The sequence below is a fragment of the Carassius auratus genome, chromosome 14 (assembly GCF_003368295.1).
Source record: "Carassius auratus strain Wakin chromosome 14, ASM336829v1, whole genome shotgun sequence".
NCBI lineage: Eukaryota > Metazoa > Chordata > Actinopteri > Cypriniformes > Cyprinidae > Carassius > Carassius auratus.
Window position 1 is genome coordinate 417,781 of NC_039256.1, and position 17,183 is coordinate 434,963.

General features: G+C 41.4%; 1 protein-coding gene across 2 annotated transcripts in view; it reads left to right on the forward strand.

The window, feature by feature from the left end:
• LOC113113363 (alpha-1,3-mannosyl-glycoprotein 4-beta-N-acetylglucosaminyltransferase B-like) overlaps positions 1-17,183 on the forward strand; it is a 118,221-nt gene that overhangs the window by 64,634 nt on the left and 36,404 nt on the right. For both annotated transcript variants that reach the window (XM_026279499.1, XM_026279500.1), the window contains exons 5-6: positions 5,157-5,203; positions 6,892-7,005. In XM_026279499.1, the coding sequence (XP_026135284.1) occupies positions 5,157-5,203; positions 6,892-7,005 (161 nt within the window). The remainder of the gene's footprint in view (positions 1-5,156; positions 5,204-6,891; positions 7,006-17,183) is intronic.

The window sequence follows — 17,183 nt, forward strand, 5'->3', positions numbered from 1 at the left end:
AAAGAAAGTGCAGTGCAGTGCAGAAAGTGCAGTTATATTAATTTTATGCTAATATATTGTCTGATATTTTTGGATTTGGGGGTAAATGGAACATAATCATTAAAGGCAGTGTTTCATTTCCTATGAAGTTTTTAAGAGAGAGTATTGAAAAAGATTTCTTGTAGATAACAGTATATTAACAGATGTATCATGATAAATCATCATCCTGTGTTTGACCACACTGAAATGATTGTATCACAAGGATATTGTGCCCTAGACATCCTGTACTCCGTTGACTGTGTTTGAGCTGTAATGGTTTGTTAATAGTGAAAATTGGACCTTTTAAAATAAAAGCTTGACAATTAATAAAGCTTGTTCTGTAACTGAGTTATGGTAATAGTATAAATGTACGATACTTCTGTTTTTTACACTTCTTTGCTTACCACACACCTGCATCCATTTAAATGTAGTTTGCATGTACACTTTAGATGCATGCCAGTCAGTTTCACAGATATGCAGCATGGTTCGGCTTTCAGGATGTTCAGATGTGTTGATCAAGTCAGACTGCAGAGAAAGATGTGCTTTGATGATGGCTCACAGGAAATCCTTAGTGTTCATTTGATTGCAAGAAACTAGTGGTGTTTGCTAAGGCAGGCTTTACTATTAATATTAATTAGGGATGTAACGATTCACTCAACTTACAATTCAATTCATTATTTTGATTTTGCCAAATTAAATGTGGCCTTTTATTTTTGCTTGGACAAAATGCTGCACATTTCTTTGTGAAATTGAAATATAAAACTATAATAATATACTGATACAGCACTTGCATGTTATTGCTCTTTTGTTGGTTTTGATTGCTTGTCTACATTTGTAAGTCGCTTTGGATAAAAGTGTCTGCTAAATAACAAAATGTAAATATAATGTAAATGTGTATAACAAAACTACATTTTAAAACAAGGCGTAAATCAAATAAATAACACAAATAAAATATATCTCTCCATTTAAACAAAATAAGGCTTTGTCTGTTCTCTTTCCATTTAAAACTAGAGGCAACCACTGCATTTTAATCATGTTCCAAACAAAGATACTGCATACATGTAACATGTAATAAGCAGTTTTGTGAAACTATACGTAAAAAAAATCAGCATGAAACGAAAACAGCAGACGAGCTGATCGAGATGCAGATTCACTCTCAAAGCGTTTCATTGGTTTACGCTGTAAACAAAGCAGCGCTGCACTTATGAACTTTAATATGCATTATACAAAAGCAGGATAAAAAGAAAAAATACCATCTAAACTTTTCTAAAGACAGTAAGTTCCCCTCAAAACATACAATAATATAAACTCCTACCCAATTTTCAACTGGCTGGTTAATCTTTATATTAATATTGTTCATGTAGCAAATTAACTCAAAAGGGAAATGTATATAATTAATTACTATTAACTATGATGATATTAAATGATATTTTTGTGGACATAGAAAATAACTTTCTTGCAGTACTTATACATTAGAGCTGAGGTCCCCAACAACCGGGTCACGACCCAATACTCGAAAGTGTTGCTACTGTTTATTGTTATTTATTGTTTATTATTTACTGTTATTTTTTGTACGTTAATGATTGCTTCTAATTATTTTCGTTTTTCGTTTTTCGTAGGCTAATTAATAAATGAATGATTGTTCTGAGATTAAACAGATAGCAGTTGATTTTTTCCAGACCAGATTAATTTGCCAATTCAAGTTCCAAGTTCAAGCAATTTTAAACCACAAGAAGAAGCGAAAGAGAACTCTTTCACGTCTCCTTGCATCCACATAAAATTGTCAAAAATCCCTTCTTGGAATTCTCATACTCTGTGCTAGAGGTCTTCACGGGTCCAAAAATTTGTGCCCGAACCTGAAAGAGACCCGAATTGTACTACCCAGACCCAACCCGGTCTCCTCTATTATTTGAAAGCTGAAACTGAAAACACAGACCCGACTGGAACCGGTCACATATTCCACCTTATATTGCATTGCAACTTTTTTTCTTACTTAATTTAAGTAGCTGTAGTCTTTCTTCCTTGTACCTGGCTGCCTGGGATGCATTACAATCCTCCAACAAGAAAGTTATCCATGTTATTCCTCTCGTTATCCAAGTCTGAAAGCATTATGAACGTGCTTGCACTTGAATTAATTTTTGCAATTGCAATTTATTTATTTAAAAAATTTTTGGCTCATACTTTTCTTTGCCTTATTTTACAAGTTTCCTCCGATCGCATGGGTATTACACACAATGTTAAACAGAGCGGGACCTGAAGTAATAGATTCGGACCCGACCCAGACCCGGCTGATCATTTAAAATATAGACCTGAACCCGTACGGGTCCAGGGTCGGGTCCCGGGTCGACGGGTCTCGGGTGCACTTTGAAGACCTCTACACTGTGCTTTAAATACTTTTTCTTACTTATCTGACAAATCATCTGGGCCCAGTTCCCCAAAACGTTCTTATCGCTAAGTAGTTCTTAACTTATTCCTTAACCTCTCTTTTAAAAAGCGAATTGGCAATCACTTTTGGTAATGAAAATCTTGCAAACAATTTGGCTCTAAATGGCTAATCTATCTATAAACGGGTGAGCATGGTGGTGTCCAATAAACGACGAACTATGGCAGCGATCCAACGTGTCCTTGTATTGAATCAAAGACTGTCTAAGCTAGGTGCCATTTTATACATTGCTTCCCGACCATATTCTGTGTCTAACTCTCTCTCTTTATTCATAGGTTGCTTTTTATTGAAAACTTTAACCAATGGCAATCAAAACAGCATTAAACAGAAGTAACTGCAGTTGCTTGCCGTTCAATTCTGATTGTAAAGAATCTTAACATTAATATAAAAGTGTATTAAATAGTTTTTAAAGTCATTAAACCCATGTCAAGAAGCGGCACAAGTTGCACAACGGTATAAGGAGGGAGGATGATTAGCGAGGGATACCCGGTTCGTCTAACCATCACAACATATCGTGTGAACATATTACTGACTATTTGATCATTTAATTTATAGTCCATATTCTACTGATAACCTAAGCTATGTTAAAATACATGTTACTGTAATAATTTGAGGAATATTTCATTTGCATAGAACGTGTTGTCTTTCTTAATGCTGTAATGAACCTTCGCGTGAAGTGGAAAATCAATTCCTGAGAAATCGATACCAACTAATTCAGCACCTTCACTTGGGACAGCGCCTTTGTAACGTCGAACATAAGAGGCAGCGAGTTAAGAAGCTTCCTAAGGGACACTTCAGGGAACACACTTAGGAACATAAACAACTTTGGTAAGATATATCTTTCAAGTCTCCTTAGCGCGCTAAGAGTGAACGTTATCGGGGAACCGGGATCTGATCTGGACCCAGAAACCACAAAAACCCATCCCACTCGAGCCTGTCCGCAAGAATATTTTTATACAATATAACCGCTCCCCGACCCCAACCGTCATTTTGAATTTTTATAATAATAAAAGTAATTTAGTTTGGTAAAAGAACAGACGCTACAAATAAAACTGAACGCGGCTACTCAATGTAGCGAGCTAAACGACAGTCACATCAGAGATCAGATTTAATTTCTCCAGTGAGGTGCGACAGATAAGACGATGGCAGATGATTTTAGTTTTGAAAAGAAATACAAAAGCGCCTATTTAGCAATATTTTGGATTTTGAAAAGCCTATTGACTTTTTCCGTTTATCTAAGATGATTTTGGAAGTTTATTTTTAAAAATATGTTTAATTGGTTCCACATTGTTTGCTGATTTTTACTTTATTTAAACTTTGTGTCATTTTTATATATTTTATTTGACATCAAGGTGTACGCTGTGCCTCCAAGCTTTCTTACTCATTTTGCTAATAAACGTTTCTTATTTATTTGGTTAGATATTATACATGTATACTTAAGCTATTTGCAGTTTTGTATACATAATTAAGCTTTATGTAAGTAACAGTATTTGTTATCTAATATTAGGCAAAGCCTGCCCTATAGCATGGTGTATTTATTATTTTTTTTATTTTTTTTTGTTATAAAAGTTTGATGTTTTATACAAAGGCTGAAGTGATTTTGAAGCTGTATTTTGTTGTTGCATTTAAGCAATTGACACCGGATTGGTGCTTATTCGAAAGTGAAAGTAAATTTAGATCATCAAAATACAAATTATTGGGCATTTAGATGTATACAAATTTAGTACTTTATGTAACAGTTCAGAGAGTAGCCTAAACGCAAGTATGACTTAATGACAGCATGCATCTGAAAATTAGCAAATATAAAGTTGAATTGTTTTATAAAGTTATAAGCATGTTTATTTAAAACAAGTTTTGTAAAAAAAAAAAAGTTATTTCAGACCTTTTGTTTTTCATTTAAGTCATAAACCCCAAACTTCCTATTTCTCTGGAATGGAAAGGTTGCTGCAGGTGTTTCCTCATCTTCTATCACTCGTTCTCTTCCCTGTGTCTCAGGAGTCGCTCTGATAGTTTAGATAACAATGACTTAGTGGACATAATGAGGATCTGACGAGTCCGGCAGGTCATGAACACAGACACAGTGTCTGGATCCTCGCTTTATGCCCTCGTTCACTGGCCTTGAGTTTTACTGTTCTGGCTCGGTTTGATACAGTAATAGTGCCTCAAAACAGCTCTAGAGCATTGCTTAAAGCAGACAGAAAACGGAAGCCGTGATGGTCTTTTCTACCCTACTATAAAGAATGAACACATGAATTTAAAGGTGTACATGTTAAAAATATCTGAATGTAATTGATAACAGATTGCAAATCCAAATGGCTTGTTTTTAAAGATGGTATTTCAAGTTTGAAATGACAATGCAATCCATAAACTGATTAAAGACCTAAAGTAAAAAAAAAATAATAATAATAATCTTACAGAAAGAACTTGCTGTAATTCTGTTCATTCTTTCAGATTGCGGTGCATACTTTGGTTGCATTTTGAACGAAGCGTTTTCTGCTGTTTAATAGTGGAAAGTGCTTTAGCAGCTCATCAGAATTTGCTTCCATTATTAGACAGTTAAAGTTTCTCTGTATAATCTCTTTAGCAGGAAAAGTCAGGAAATGAGAATCGACATTGTACTTAAAACATCCATCCACAAAACTGAGCTGAAAAGGTGAACATTTATTAAGCCATTGATTCTTGCTTTGTTTTGCAGACGGATGAACAATATGCAAATAGTGTTGCTGACAACCTTAAGCGCCTGTAAGTAATGGAGATTTTCTTTAATGTTATGACTGCGATCTGCTTGAATTTCATAGATGCATGTGTGTTTGTGTGTGTGTGGGAGATTGTGTGACTTCAGACTTTTCCTCATATGTTTTTTGAGGACAATAGCAGAAGAAACCAAAGGGAAAATCCATCCTCCGTGTGTTAAAGTTCCTCAGCTTCGTTCTGCTTGTCCCACATTAGTCATGTGTTTGTGCTTATACTGATTGTTTTTGCACAGGCTTACAGTACTGGATCACAGTCTGTGTGTGTTTTGATTGGATCTTTGCTTTTGTTGGCTCTTATTTCTCCCATTACTGCATCGATCTACTTATGGGTGTGTTATGTGGGTGCAAAACAGGGTTGTTATTGTGAAATAAAACTAAAACCATAAAAAATGTCACTTGAAAAAAAACTATAACTGAAATAAAATTAAATACTTGTCATGAAAGCATTTTTAATTTTAATTTAATTTAACTTGACTTTAATTCAACTTTAATTGAACTAAAACAAATGTTTTTAAAAAGCAAACTACTACAAATGAAAAATAATAATAATAATAATAATAATAATAATAATAATAATAATTAAAATGATCATAGAAAAAAAAAATAATCAAAACTATCAAAACTTTAAAGTTACGATGAAAATGAAAACTGCTTCAGAATAATAAAAACTATAACCGTATCTCTATTATCGCTAGTATATTTCTTTTTTCTTTTTTAAAATGCTTAAGATTTGTGCAATAAATTTGACATATTAATGCATTTAAATGCTCAGATGTATATTAATATAATTAATGATATACAATATGAGCTCATGAATGTACTTTAAAATCTGTCACACAAAGATGGTGATATATGACAGAAGTTTTAAAAGAATAATTCACGTAAAAAAAATGAAAACGAGGAATAATGACTAGCACATGAACAATAGTGAAATATTTCATTTAAATAAAGTCCCTTGAACCTACATAGGGACATATACTCTGAGGTAATCATTCCTCATAGTCACACAGTTAGGAGATATAAGTACTGTTTAAAGTGTGTGATTTTAAACCTGTGCTGTCAATATTGGAGATTTTAATACAGTTCTAATTTACTTCCATTGCACAAACCATAGTGCAAATTACAACACACTGACACATACAATGTGGAAATTGCTTAAAATATTTGAGATTCTGAGCTGTTTGTATGATAAAATGTTGATTAAATAAACATGTTTGTGCTGGGGTTAATATGAATTAACTATAATTTTTTTTCCACTTATATTTTAGTTTTAGTTATATTTTTATTTTACTAATAAGAACTTTTAAAAATTACAATGAATAGATGCATCACACACACAAACCTGGATACTAGTGCTGTAATGTATATAACTAGTGTATAGAACACCATTAAATATTAAATCATAGTCTAGCTTTGTGTGAAAAACAGATTTTAAGTATTTTTAAGTCATAATTTTCTGAAAATGTTCCTCTTAAATGTCAATATTCAAGCATATTCAAAACTTGAATGTGGACCTCACCAGTCCACATTCAATTTCAGTGTATGAAAAGAGGATCTTGGACATCTTAATAAACATATATTTTTTAATATTTTACAAGAGAAATGAAGTCAAACAGAATGATGTGAATGTGAATGATGACAGAGGTGTGTTCCTCTCTCTCTCTCTATGTGTTTCAGGTTTCCAGGAGAGATTCAGTCTGGGCTGTTGGAGATCATCTCTCCCTCCATCCATTTCTATCCAGACTTCTCTCACCTCAAAGAGTCTTTTGGTGACCCTAAAGAGCGGGTCAGGTAATATGACTGCTGCACACAAACGCTTCTCTTCCCATCAGTGTGTGTGTGTGTGTGTGTCTGTGTGTGTGTGTTTTGTTGCAGTTAGCCATGAATGATCAGTGTGAATGCTGAGCTGCCACTCTCAGCAATTGGTGACAAACAGAACTACTTACACACACAGTGATCACATGTACACACATTCGCTTCTTTCGATTCTGTAAGTAACTTACATTATGAAATTATGTACACATCTGTTGTGCAATGCTAAATGTGAAACTGAGTTAGCTAGAGGCATCTGTTTTTATGTACTAGAGTTTCAGGTCTTACGAAAGCGCTCTCCACATGAACTTACGTGAGCTTTTTGCATGTGAGTGTGTGTGTGTGTGTGTGTGTGTGTGTGTGTGTTTCCCCAGGGTCAGCCTTCCTTATGCCTTATACATGAGTGCACACACACTTCCAGCATCTCTGTTCTGTCAGTTCACTTTAATTAACACAAACGCACAACTAAACCAAAGTATGTCTCTGCACACACACACACACACACACACACACTGCTTATCTGCAGCCGGTCACTTCAGTGCTGAATCCATGCACTTTTGTCCCTCACAGCCTCATTTTCACTCCTGTTAGAAATTCAGGGGTTTTCCAAAAAGAGGTTTGCCAGGGAACTACAGGGGGTTCATGAGTTGATGAAAATCGAATAACTAATTATAATGCATATAAAATAACAATAAATGGGGCTGCACAATAATCCAGATATATTTTAGTGCAAATACTGTGAATTAAATAACTGTAGAGTCTGATGTGATGGATGTTTTAGAGCGAAGTGCAGCACTGTTCATTTACACCTGAGCAGCTCATGATCCAGTGTTTTCAGCATCTCAGAGTGACTCAGTACACAATAAATGCAGCAAAGATTGTCTCTGCATGTGCTTAATTTATAATACTCACATTCACAAATTTCAACATTTTGTGGGCAGATGTTTACAGAATAAAAAAAATATTTAGCAAAAGAAAAAAATCTTGAGGATGTGAAATGTTAAAAGAAATTAATACATTAAAGTTGTAACTATTATTATCAAATACACTACCGTTCAAAAGTTTGGGATCAGATTGATTTTTTTATGTTTTTTCAGGAGTTTCTTCTGCTCATCAGGGCTGCATTTACTTGATCAAAATTACAAGAAAAAAATGTAATATTGCAAACTATTATTATGGTCTAAAATAAAATGTTTTTATTTTAAAATACATTAAAATCTAATTTATTCATGTGATCAAAGCTGAATTTTCAGCATCATTACTCCGCTCTTCAGTGTTACATGATCTTCAGAAATCATTCTGATGTCAAGTCAAGTCAAGTCAAGTCACCTTTATTTATGTAGTGCTTTAAACAAAAAGGATTGGGTCAAAGCAACTGAACAACATTAATTAGTAAAACAGTGTGTCAATAATGCAAAATGACAGTTGAAGGCAGTTCATCACTGAATTCAGTGATTTAATCTCTGTTAAGTTTAAATAGTGTCTGTGCATTTATTTGCAATCAAGTCAATGATATCGCTGTAGATGAAGTGACCCCAACTAAGCAAGCCAGAGGCGACAGCGGCAAGGAACCGAAACTCCATCGGTGACAGAATGGAGAAAAAAACCTTGGGAGAAACCAGGCTCAGTTGGGGTCAGTTCTCCTCTGACCAGACGAAACCAGTAGTTCAATTCCAGGCTGCAGCAAAATCAGATTGTGCAGAAGAATCATCTATTTCTTGTGGTCTTGTCCTAGTGGTCGCCTGGACAAGCTCTTTACAGGGGATCTGTATCTGGGGCTCTAGTTGTCCTGGTCTCCGCTGTCTTTCAGGGATGTAGAGGTCCTTTCTAGATGCTGATCCACCATCTGGTCTGGATACGTACTGGATCTGGTGGCTACGGTGACCTCGGAATAAGAGAGAAACAGACTAATATTAGCGTAGATGCCATTCAAATTTTCAGAGTTTTGATAACGTAGCGGATGTGGAGGATTAGAATGTAGCAGGAACTCATTCAAATACTGAGGTGCTAAACCATTCAGGGCTTTATAAGTAATAAGCAATATTTTAAAATCTTTACGATGTTTGATAGGGAGCCAGTGCAGTGTTAACAGTCATACTTCCTGGTTTTAGTTAGAACTTTTGATGCCGCATTTTGGACTAGCTGTAGTTTGTTTACTTAGCATGCAGAACAACCACCCAATAAAGCATTACAATAATCTAACCTTGAGGTCATAAATGCATGGATTAACATTTCTGCATTTGACATTGAGAGCATAGGCCGTAATTTAGATATATTTTTGAGATGGAAAAATGCAGTTTTACAAATGCTAGAAACGTGGCTTTCTAAGGAAAGATTGCTATCAAATAGCACACCTAGGTTCCTAACTGATGACGAAGGATTGATAGAGCAGCCACCAAGTCTTAGACACTGTTCTAGGTAATTACATGCAGAGTTTTTAGGTCCTATAATTAACACTTCTGTTTTTTTCTGAATTTAGCAGTAAGAAATTACTCGTCATCCAGTTTTTTATATCGACTATGCATTCCATTAGTTTTTCAAATTGGTGTGTTTCACCGGGCCGCGAAGAAATATAGATCTGAGTATCATCAGCATAACAGTGAAAGCTAACACCATGTTTCCTGATGATATCTCCTAAGGGTAACATAAGACTAAGCACTAAGATCAAATAGAACTAATATAGAGATACACCCACGATCAGATGATAAGAGCAGGTCATTTGTAACTCTAAGGAGAGCAGTCTCAATACTATGGTACGGTCTTAATCCTGACTGGAAATCCTCACATATACCATTTTTCTCTAAGAAGGAATATAATTGTGAGGATACCATCTTTTCTAGTGTCTTGGACAGAAAAGGGAGATTCAAGATCGGTCTATAATTAACTAGTTCTTTGGGGTCAAGTTGTGTTTTTGTTTTTTTTATGAGAGGCTTAATAACAGCCAGTTTGAAGGTTTTGGGGACATATCCTAATGAGGAATTAATAATAGTCAGAAGAGGATCTATGACTTCTGGAAGCACCTCTTTTAGGAGCTTAGATGGTATAGGGTCTAACATACATGTTGTTGGTTTAGATGATTTAACAAGTTTATACAATTCTTCCTCTCCTATAGTAAAGAATGAGAGGAACTGTTCCTCACGGGGTCTATAGTGCACTGTCTGATGCTATACTGTAGCTGACGGCTAAATGGTTACAATTTTATCTCTAATAGTATCGATTTTAGAAGTAAAGTAGTTCATAAAGTCATTACTCCTGTGATGTTGGGAAATGTCAACACTTGTTGAGGCTTTATTTTTCATTAATTTAGCCACTGTATTGAATAAATACCTGCGGTTATGTTTGTTTTCTTCTAAAAGAGAAGAAAAGTAATCAGATCTAGCAGTTTTTAATGTTTTTCTGTAGGATAGGTTATTTACCCCCAAGCAATATGAAATACTTCAAGTTTTTTTTTTTCTCCAGCTGTGCTCCATTTTTCAGGCTGCTCTCTTTAGGGTGCGAGTATGCTCATTATACCATGGTGTCAAACTGTTTTCCTTAACCTTCCTTAAGCGTAAAGGAGCAACTGTATTTAAAGTGTCAGAAAAGAGAGAGTCCATAGTTTCTGTTACATCATCAAGTTGTTCTGAGGTTTTAGATATGCTAAGGAATTTGGATACATCAGGAAGATAACTTAAAAAGCAGTCTTTTGTGGTAGAAGTGATGGTTCTTCTATACTTGTAACAAGAAGTAGAATTTATAATTTTGGCTATATGAAGTTTGCACAAAACTAAATAATGATCTGAGATATCTGTCACGGTTGGGTTAAGGGAAAAACACAAGGAAAGGGTAAGATCCAATAGCAGGTAAGGTTTATTGCACAAACAGGTTAAACACAAAATAAAACTGTCTTGAGAGACAAACCAAACAAAAAGGGAACCGGATGAAACGGGGAACTCGGAAGAACGAGAAGGTAGAGGAAGTCTGGGGGAACGAGAGCATGAGACACATAGGGTAAGGACTCCATAAAGACGACAGAGAAAGACAGCTCTATATAGGGAGACTAATGACTAAGGATAGTCAACACCTGTGCGATTTAATTGGAGTGCAATTACTGTGACGACATGACCAGACAAGCGGAATTAAAGTGCCTATGGTGAAGTGCCTAAGGAGAAGTGCGCTCACTAGGGGACACCCAGGAAACAGAGACTGATAGCGTGACATTACCCCCTCCCCTAAGGAGCAGCTACCAGATGCTCCACCTGAAACCCCGGAAAACCCAACAGAAAAAGAGGTAGGAGGGAGGTGAAGCGGAAGCGGACTAGGGGGAGGGACGGAGGGTCAGAAAACAGAGACAAACAACCAGGTGGAATGGAGAGACAGAGACAAAGACAGGACAACCAGGTAAAATGGAAGAAAAGAGACGGAACAACCAGACGTGATGGAAAGGTAGAGACAGGAAGGTGTAACACAAAACAAGGAGTCCAGGAGGGTGGTGGACCGGCGGAAGGAAAGAGGGGAGGGACGGAGGGCCAGGTCCAACGGAGGAAAATAGAAAAAACAAAAAACAAATGAAAACAAAAACATTGGTAAATGGAGGACATTAGGTGATGCCCACCCGGGCGGAACAGAGGGCCATCACCCCCATGTGGTCAAAGCAGAAGCCCCCCCAGGGCGGAGCGGAAGGCCACCACCTCCACGTGGTCGCGGCCGAAGTCCCCCAGGGCGGAGCGGATGACCACCACGTCCTCTTGCTCACCGCCGGAGTCCCCCAGGGCGGAGCGGATGACCACCACGTCCTCTTGGTCACCGCCGGAGTCCCCCAGGGCGGAGCGGATGACCACCACGTCCTCATGGTCACCGTCGGAGTCCCCCAGGGCGAAGTGGTCTCGGGCACTGCATCGGGAACGGCCTCCGGCACCGCATCGGGAAAGGTTTCGGGTCCCGCCTCGGTCTCCGGAACCGCAACGGACACCGCCTCGGCTTCGGGCCCCGCCTCGGCCTCCGGAAAAGCATCGGACACCGCCTCGGCCTTGGGCACCGCCTCGGCCTCCGGAACAGCATCGGGCACCGCCTCGGGCACCGCCTCGGCATCGGCCTCTGGAACGGCCTCGGGCACCGCCTCGGCCTCGGGAACAGCATCGGCCTCGGGAACAGCATCGGGCTCCGCCTCGGCATCGGGCACCGCATCGGCCTCTGGAACAGCATCGGGCACCGCGTCGGCCTCTGGAACGGCATCGGGCACCGCCTCGGCATCGGGCACCGCCTCGGCATCGGGCACCGCCTCGGCATCGGGCACCGCCTCGGCATCGGGCACCGCCTCGGCATCGGCCTCTGGAACAGCCTCGGGCACTGCCTCGGGCACCGCCTCGGGAACAGCATCGGCCTCTGGAACAGCATCGGGCTCCGCCTCGGCATCGGGCACCGCCTCGGCATCGGGCACCGCATCGGCCTCTGGAACAGCATCGGGCACCGCCTCGGCATCGGGCACCGCATCGGCCTCTGGAACAGCATCGGGCACCGCCTCGGCATCGGGCACCGCCTCGGGAACTGCATCGGCATCGGGAACAGCCTCGGGCACCGCCTCGGGAACAGCATCGGCCTCGGGAACAGCATCGGCCTCGGGAACAGCATCGGCCTCGACCTCTGGAACAGCATCGGGCTCCGCCTCGGCATCGGGCACCGCATCGGCCTCTGGAACAGCATCGGGCACCGCCTCGGCATCGGGTACCGCCTCGGCATCGGGCACCGCCTCGGGAACTGCATCGGCATCGGGAACAGCCTCGGGCACCGCCTCGGCATCGGGCACCGCCTCGGCATCGGGCACCGCCTCGGCATCGGGCACCGCCTTGGCTTCGGGCACCGCATCGGCATCGGGCACCGCCTCGGGAACTGCATCGGCATCGGAAACAGCATCGGGCACCGCCTCGGCATCGGGCACCGCCTCGGCATCGGGCACCGCCTCGGCATCGGGCACCGCCTCGGCATCGGGAACAGCCTCGGGCTCCGCCTCGGGAACTGCATCAGGAACAGCATCGGGAACAGTATCGGGCTCCGCCTCGGCCTCGGGCAGCGCATCGGCATCGGGCACCGCCTCGGGAACTGCATCGGCATCGGGAACAGCATCGGGCTCCGCCTCGGCATCGGGCACCGCCTCGGCATCGGGCACCGCCTCGGCATCGGGAACAGCCTCGGGCACAGCATCGGCCTCGGGAACAGCATCGGGCTCCGCCTCGGCATCGGGCACCGCATCGGCCTCTGGAACAGCCTCGGGCGCCGCCTCGGCATCGGGCACCTCCTCGGGAACTGCATCGGGCACCGCCTCGGCATTGGGCACCACCTCGGGCACCGCCTCGGGAACAGCATCGGTATCGGCCTCTGGAACCGCATCGGGCACCGCCTCGGCATTGGGCACCACCTCGGCATTGGGCACCGCCTCGGGCTCCGCCTCGGGAACTGCATCGGGCTCCGCCTCGGGAACTGCATCGGGCTCCGCCTCGGGAACTGCATCGGGCTCCGCCTCGGGAACTGCATCGGGCTCCGCCTCGGGAACTGCATCGGGCTCCGCCTCGGGAACAGCCTCGGCCTCTGGGACTTTCTCCAGACCTTGAGGGACGGTCGACGCCTGTCTCCTCCTCCTCCGTCCTCCACGATGGCGAGTCGGCGGCACCTTGTCTGGAGACTCAGGCGTTGAGTCGTCCATCTTAAGCTGTGGCTCTGGGCTGGCGGCAATCCTGTGCTGTGGTGTTAGGCTGGCGGCCATCTTGTGCTGTGGCGCTGGGCTGGCGGCCATCTTGTGCTGTGGCGCTGGGCTGGCGGCCATCTTGTGCGGTGGCGCTGGGCAGGTGGCAGTCTTGTCTGGAACTTCTGGTGTGGTTGTTGCATCCCACTGAGCACGATGGTGCAGGTATTTGGTAAACCCCCAAAAGTCCAGGATCTCTAACCCCTTCATCTCCCATTGAGGTAAAGGATCATCCAGGCAATTATTAAACAAATCTTTAAGTGCTGCATCATTGTAACCTAACCCGACTGCCAAAGTCCAAAACAATTGCGCCAGGTCACCCACCTCGCTTCCCTTTTGATGAAGGGTGGTTAAGTTCCGGAATCTCTTCCTCCGTTCCTCCATGGTGGCTGGGGAACAGATTCGAAATCTCACACCGCTGGATCTAGGCATGATGGAGTCCTTCTGTCACGGTTGGGTTAAGGGAAAAACACAAGGAAAGGGTAAGATCCAATAGCAGGTAAGGTTTATTGCACAAACAGGTTAAACACAAAATAAAACTGTCTTGAGAGACAAACCAAACAAAAAGGGAACCGGATGAAACGGGGAACTCGGAAGAACGAGAAGGTAGAGGAAGTCTGGGGGAACGAGAGCATGAGACACATAGGGTAAGGACTCCATAAAGACGACAGAGAAAGACAGCTCTATATAGGGAGACTAATGACTAAGGATAGTCAACACCTGTGCGATTTAATTGGAGTGCAATTACTGTGACGACATGACCAGACAAGCGGAATTAAAGTGCCTATGGTGAAGTGCCTAAGGAGAAGTGCGCTCACTAGGGGACACCCAGGAAACAGAGACTGATAGCGTGACAATATCATCACTTGGCTGAATAATTTCAACACTATCAACATCAATTCCATGTGACAGTATTAAATCTATGTATGATGTATGAGTATGTAATCTTTGGTATAATGGTTGTAAATTTAAGTGTGTGGGGATGATTGCCATGCTCAGCGAGGTGTTAAAGATATCTGTTAGGACATCTGTCTTCTGTTCAGCACAGTCTCTCAGTACATGGCCAGGTATGTCATCAGGGTTCTTGCTGAGGGCTTCTTTATCTCCTGATCTGAATGCTTCATCTCAGGTCTTTAACAGCCCACGAACCTCTGCTATCATCCACTGCTTTTGGTTTTCACGTGTGGTGATGGTCTTGATGACTTTCACATCATCATTGCACTTTTTGATACAAGCACTCACAGCTTCAGTGTACTCCTGCAGGTCTGTGAGATTGTTGTAGGTGGCTGCCTCTTTAAACATGTTTCAGTCTGTGCACTGACAGCAGTCCTGTAGTGTTGAGGTAGCATCATCTGGCCAAACTGTGATGAGCTTTTGAACCAGTTTGGTAAGTTTCAGAAGTGGTCTGTATACTGGAATTAGCATAAAAGAGATGTGATCTGATTAAACCAGGTTAATGAATTAATGACTGATGCATTTATATAGGGTATTGTTGTACACCCAAAGCACTTTACAATCATGTGTGGGGTCTCTGTTCAACCACCACCAGTGCGCAGCATCCACTTGGATGATGCGACGGCAGCCACAGGACAACGGCGCCAGTGCGCTCACCACACACCAGCTACAGGTGGAGAGGAGAGAGAGTCATAGAGCCAATCAAGTGGTTGGGGATTATTAGGAGGCCATGATTGACAAAGATGCAGATTTAGCCAAGACGCAGGGGTTACACCCCTACTCTTTATGAGAAGTGCCATGGGATTTTTAATGACCACAGAGAGTCAGGACCTCGGTTTAACGTCTCATCCGAAAGACGGTGCTTTTTGACAGTATAGTGTCCCCATCACTACACTGGGGTGCTAGGATCCACACAGACCACCTCTTCCAGCAGCAACCTAGTTTTTCCCAAGAGGTCTCCCATCCAGGTACTGACCAGCTCAGCCCTGCTTAGCTTCAGTGGGAAACCAGTCTTGGGCTGCAGGGTGATATGGCTGAGGCCGGTACAGCCTTGTTCAGCCTCTTTTCTGTTATGTAGACAAAGTCCAGTGTGTTTTTACCCCCTTGTTGCAAAGTTCACATGTTGGTAGAACTTTGGCAAAACTGTCTTTAAGTTTGCGTGGTTGAAGTCACAGCTATTATGAAAAAGCTGTAGGGGTTATTTGTTTGTTGTTCACTGATGGTGCTCACCAAGCGCATCCAACTGAGTTGAATTAAATCCAGTTTATTTTCAAGAGAGCGAATGTTTGAGAACATGAGTGATGGAATCGCTGGTCTAGTGGTGTTAGCCCTTAGCCTAGCTTGTGTGCCTCCATGCTTGCCACGCTTCTGTCCCCTCTCACACCGCGGTCTCGGGGTTCGGCTTCAGCAGCAGACAGACGCCTCCTAGCTTCTCACCAGATCTTCGTCACCTTTTCACCCCTGTTGGTTTTGCATCTAAGCTGTAAACAAGAGCTTTGTTTTCAACTGCATCAAAGCTGGATCTAAATTTTGGTATTTTTTACTCCCTGATGGGTACTTCTTTTAGCACACTTCCCTCCTGGAGAAGTGCAGAGACACAGGAAGAGTTTTTGTCCAAAAGATGCCAGAGGTTTAATGTTCTTTTTTATTATTATAAAAAAATGGCAGTAGTTTTCTGTGAGTGTGTATGTGTGTGATGTTGAAACTGTGATGTAAATGTTTGTAAACACACATATGATGTCTCTAACAGATTTCCTTCCTGCAGGGTAACACATTAAGTAGGGCAGCTTATCAAAACACTGCATTTGTATGTGTGGAAACAGAGAGAGGCTTGTGCGTTTATCATTCGACTCGATCTGTTTGGACTCGACACATTTGATGTGGTCACTGCTGCTAAACTCCAGTTACTACACGACAAATAATCTCATGAACAACATCTAGGCTGCAAACATTTGCCTTTACTTACCAGAAAAAGAATAAAAACAGATTTACATATATATATTTTTCTCCCTAAAAAAATAAAAAATATTTTCTCCTGAGATTCTTGTTCGGCAAATGGAGCAGGCCATCGTGTAACAACTGTTTCACACATACTCAGTTTGCAGTGCGTATTTTTTCCCAAATTAATGTAAAAAAACATAAAGATAGTATATTTTAAACATGTTTAAATGGCATCTTTTTACTAAGTAGTATATTATTAATTGAAGTATTGATACCAATACTGCTACTGGTGTATCTATTAAATACATTTCCCCTCAATTTTACATATCAATTATAGCCATTCAACTTCACAGTATTATTGAAAGCCAACATTTAATAGGCTCTGAAATATTAAGTGATTTGAAAACAATCTTCACATAAATGATAAATGTATGCATAAACTATGCAGATGAATCTTTATTCAAGCTACTAAAGTTAAGTAGAAACTAAAGAAGTTGAGTGATTTCATTTAAGACTACAGTTATGAGATTACTCATAATAATAC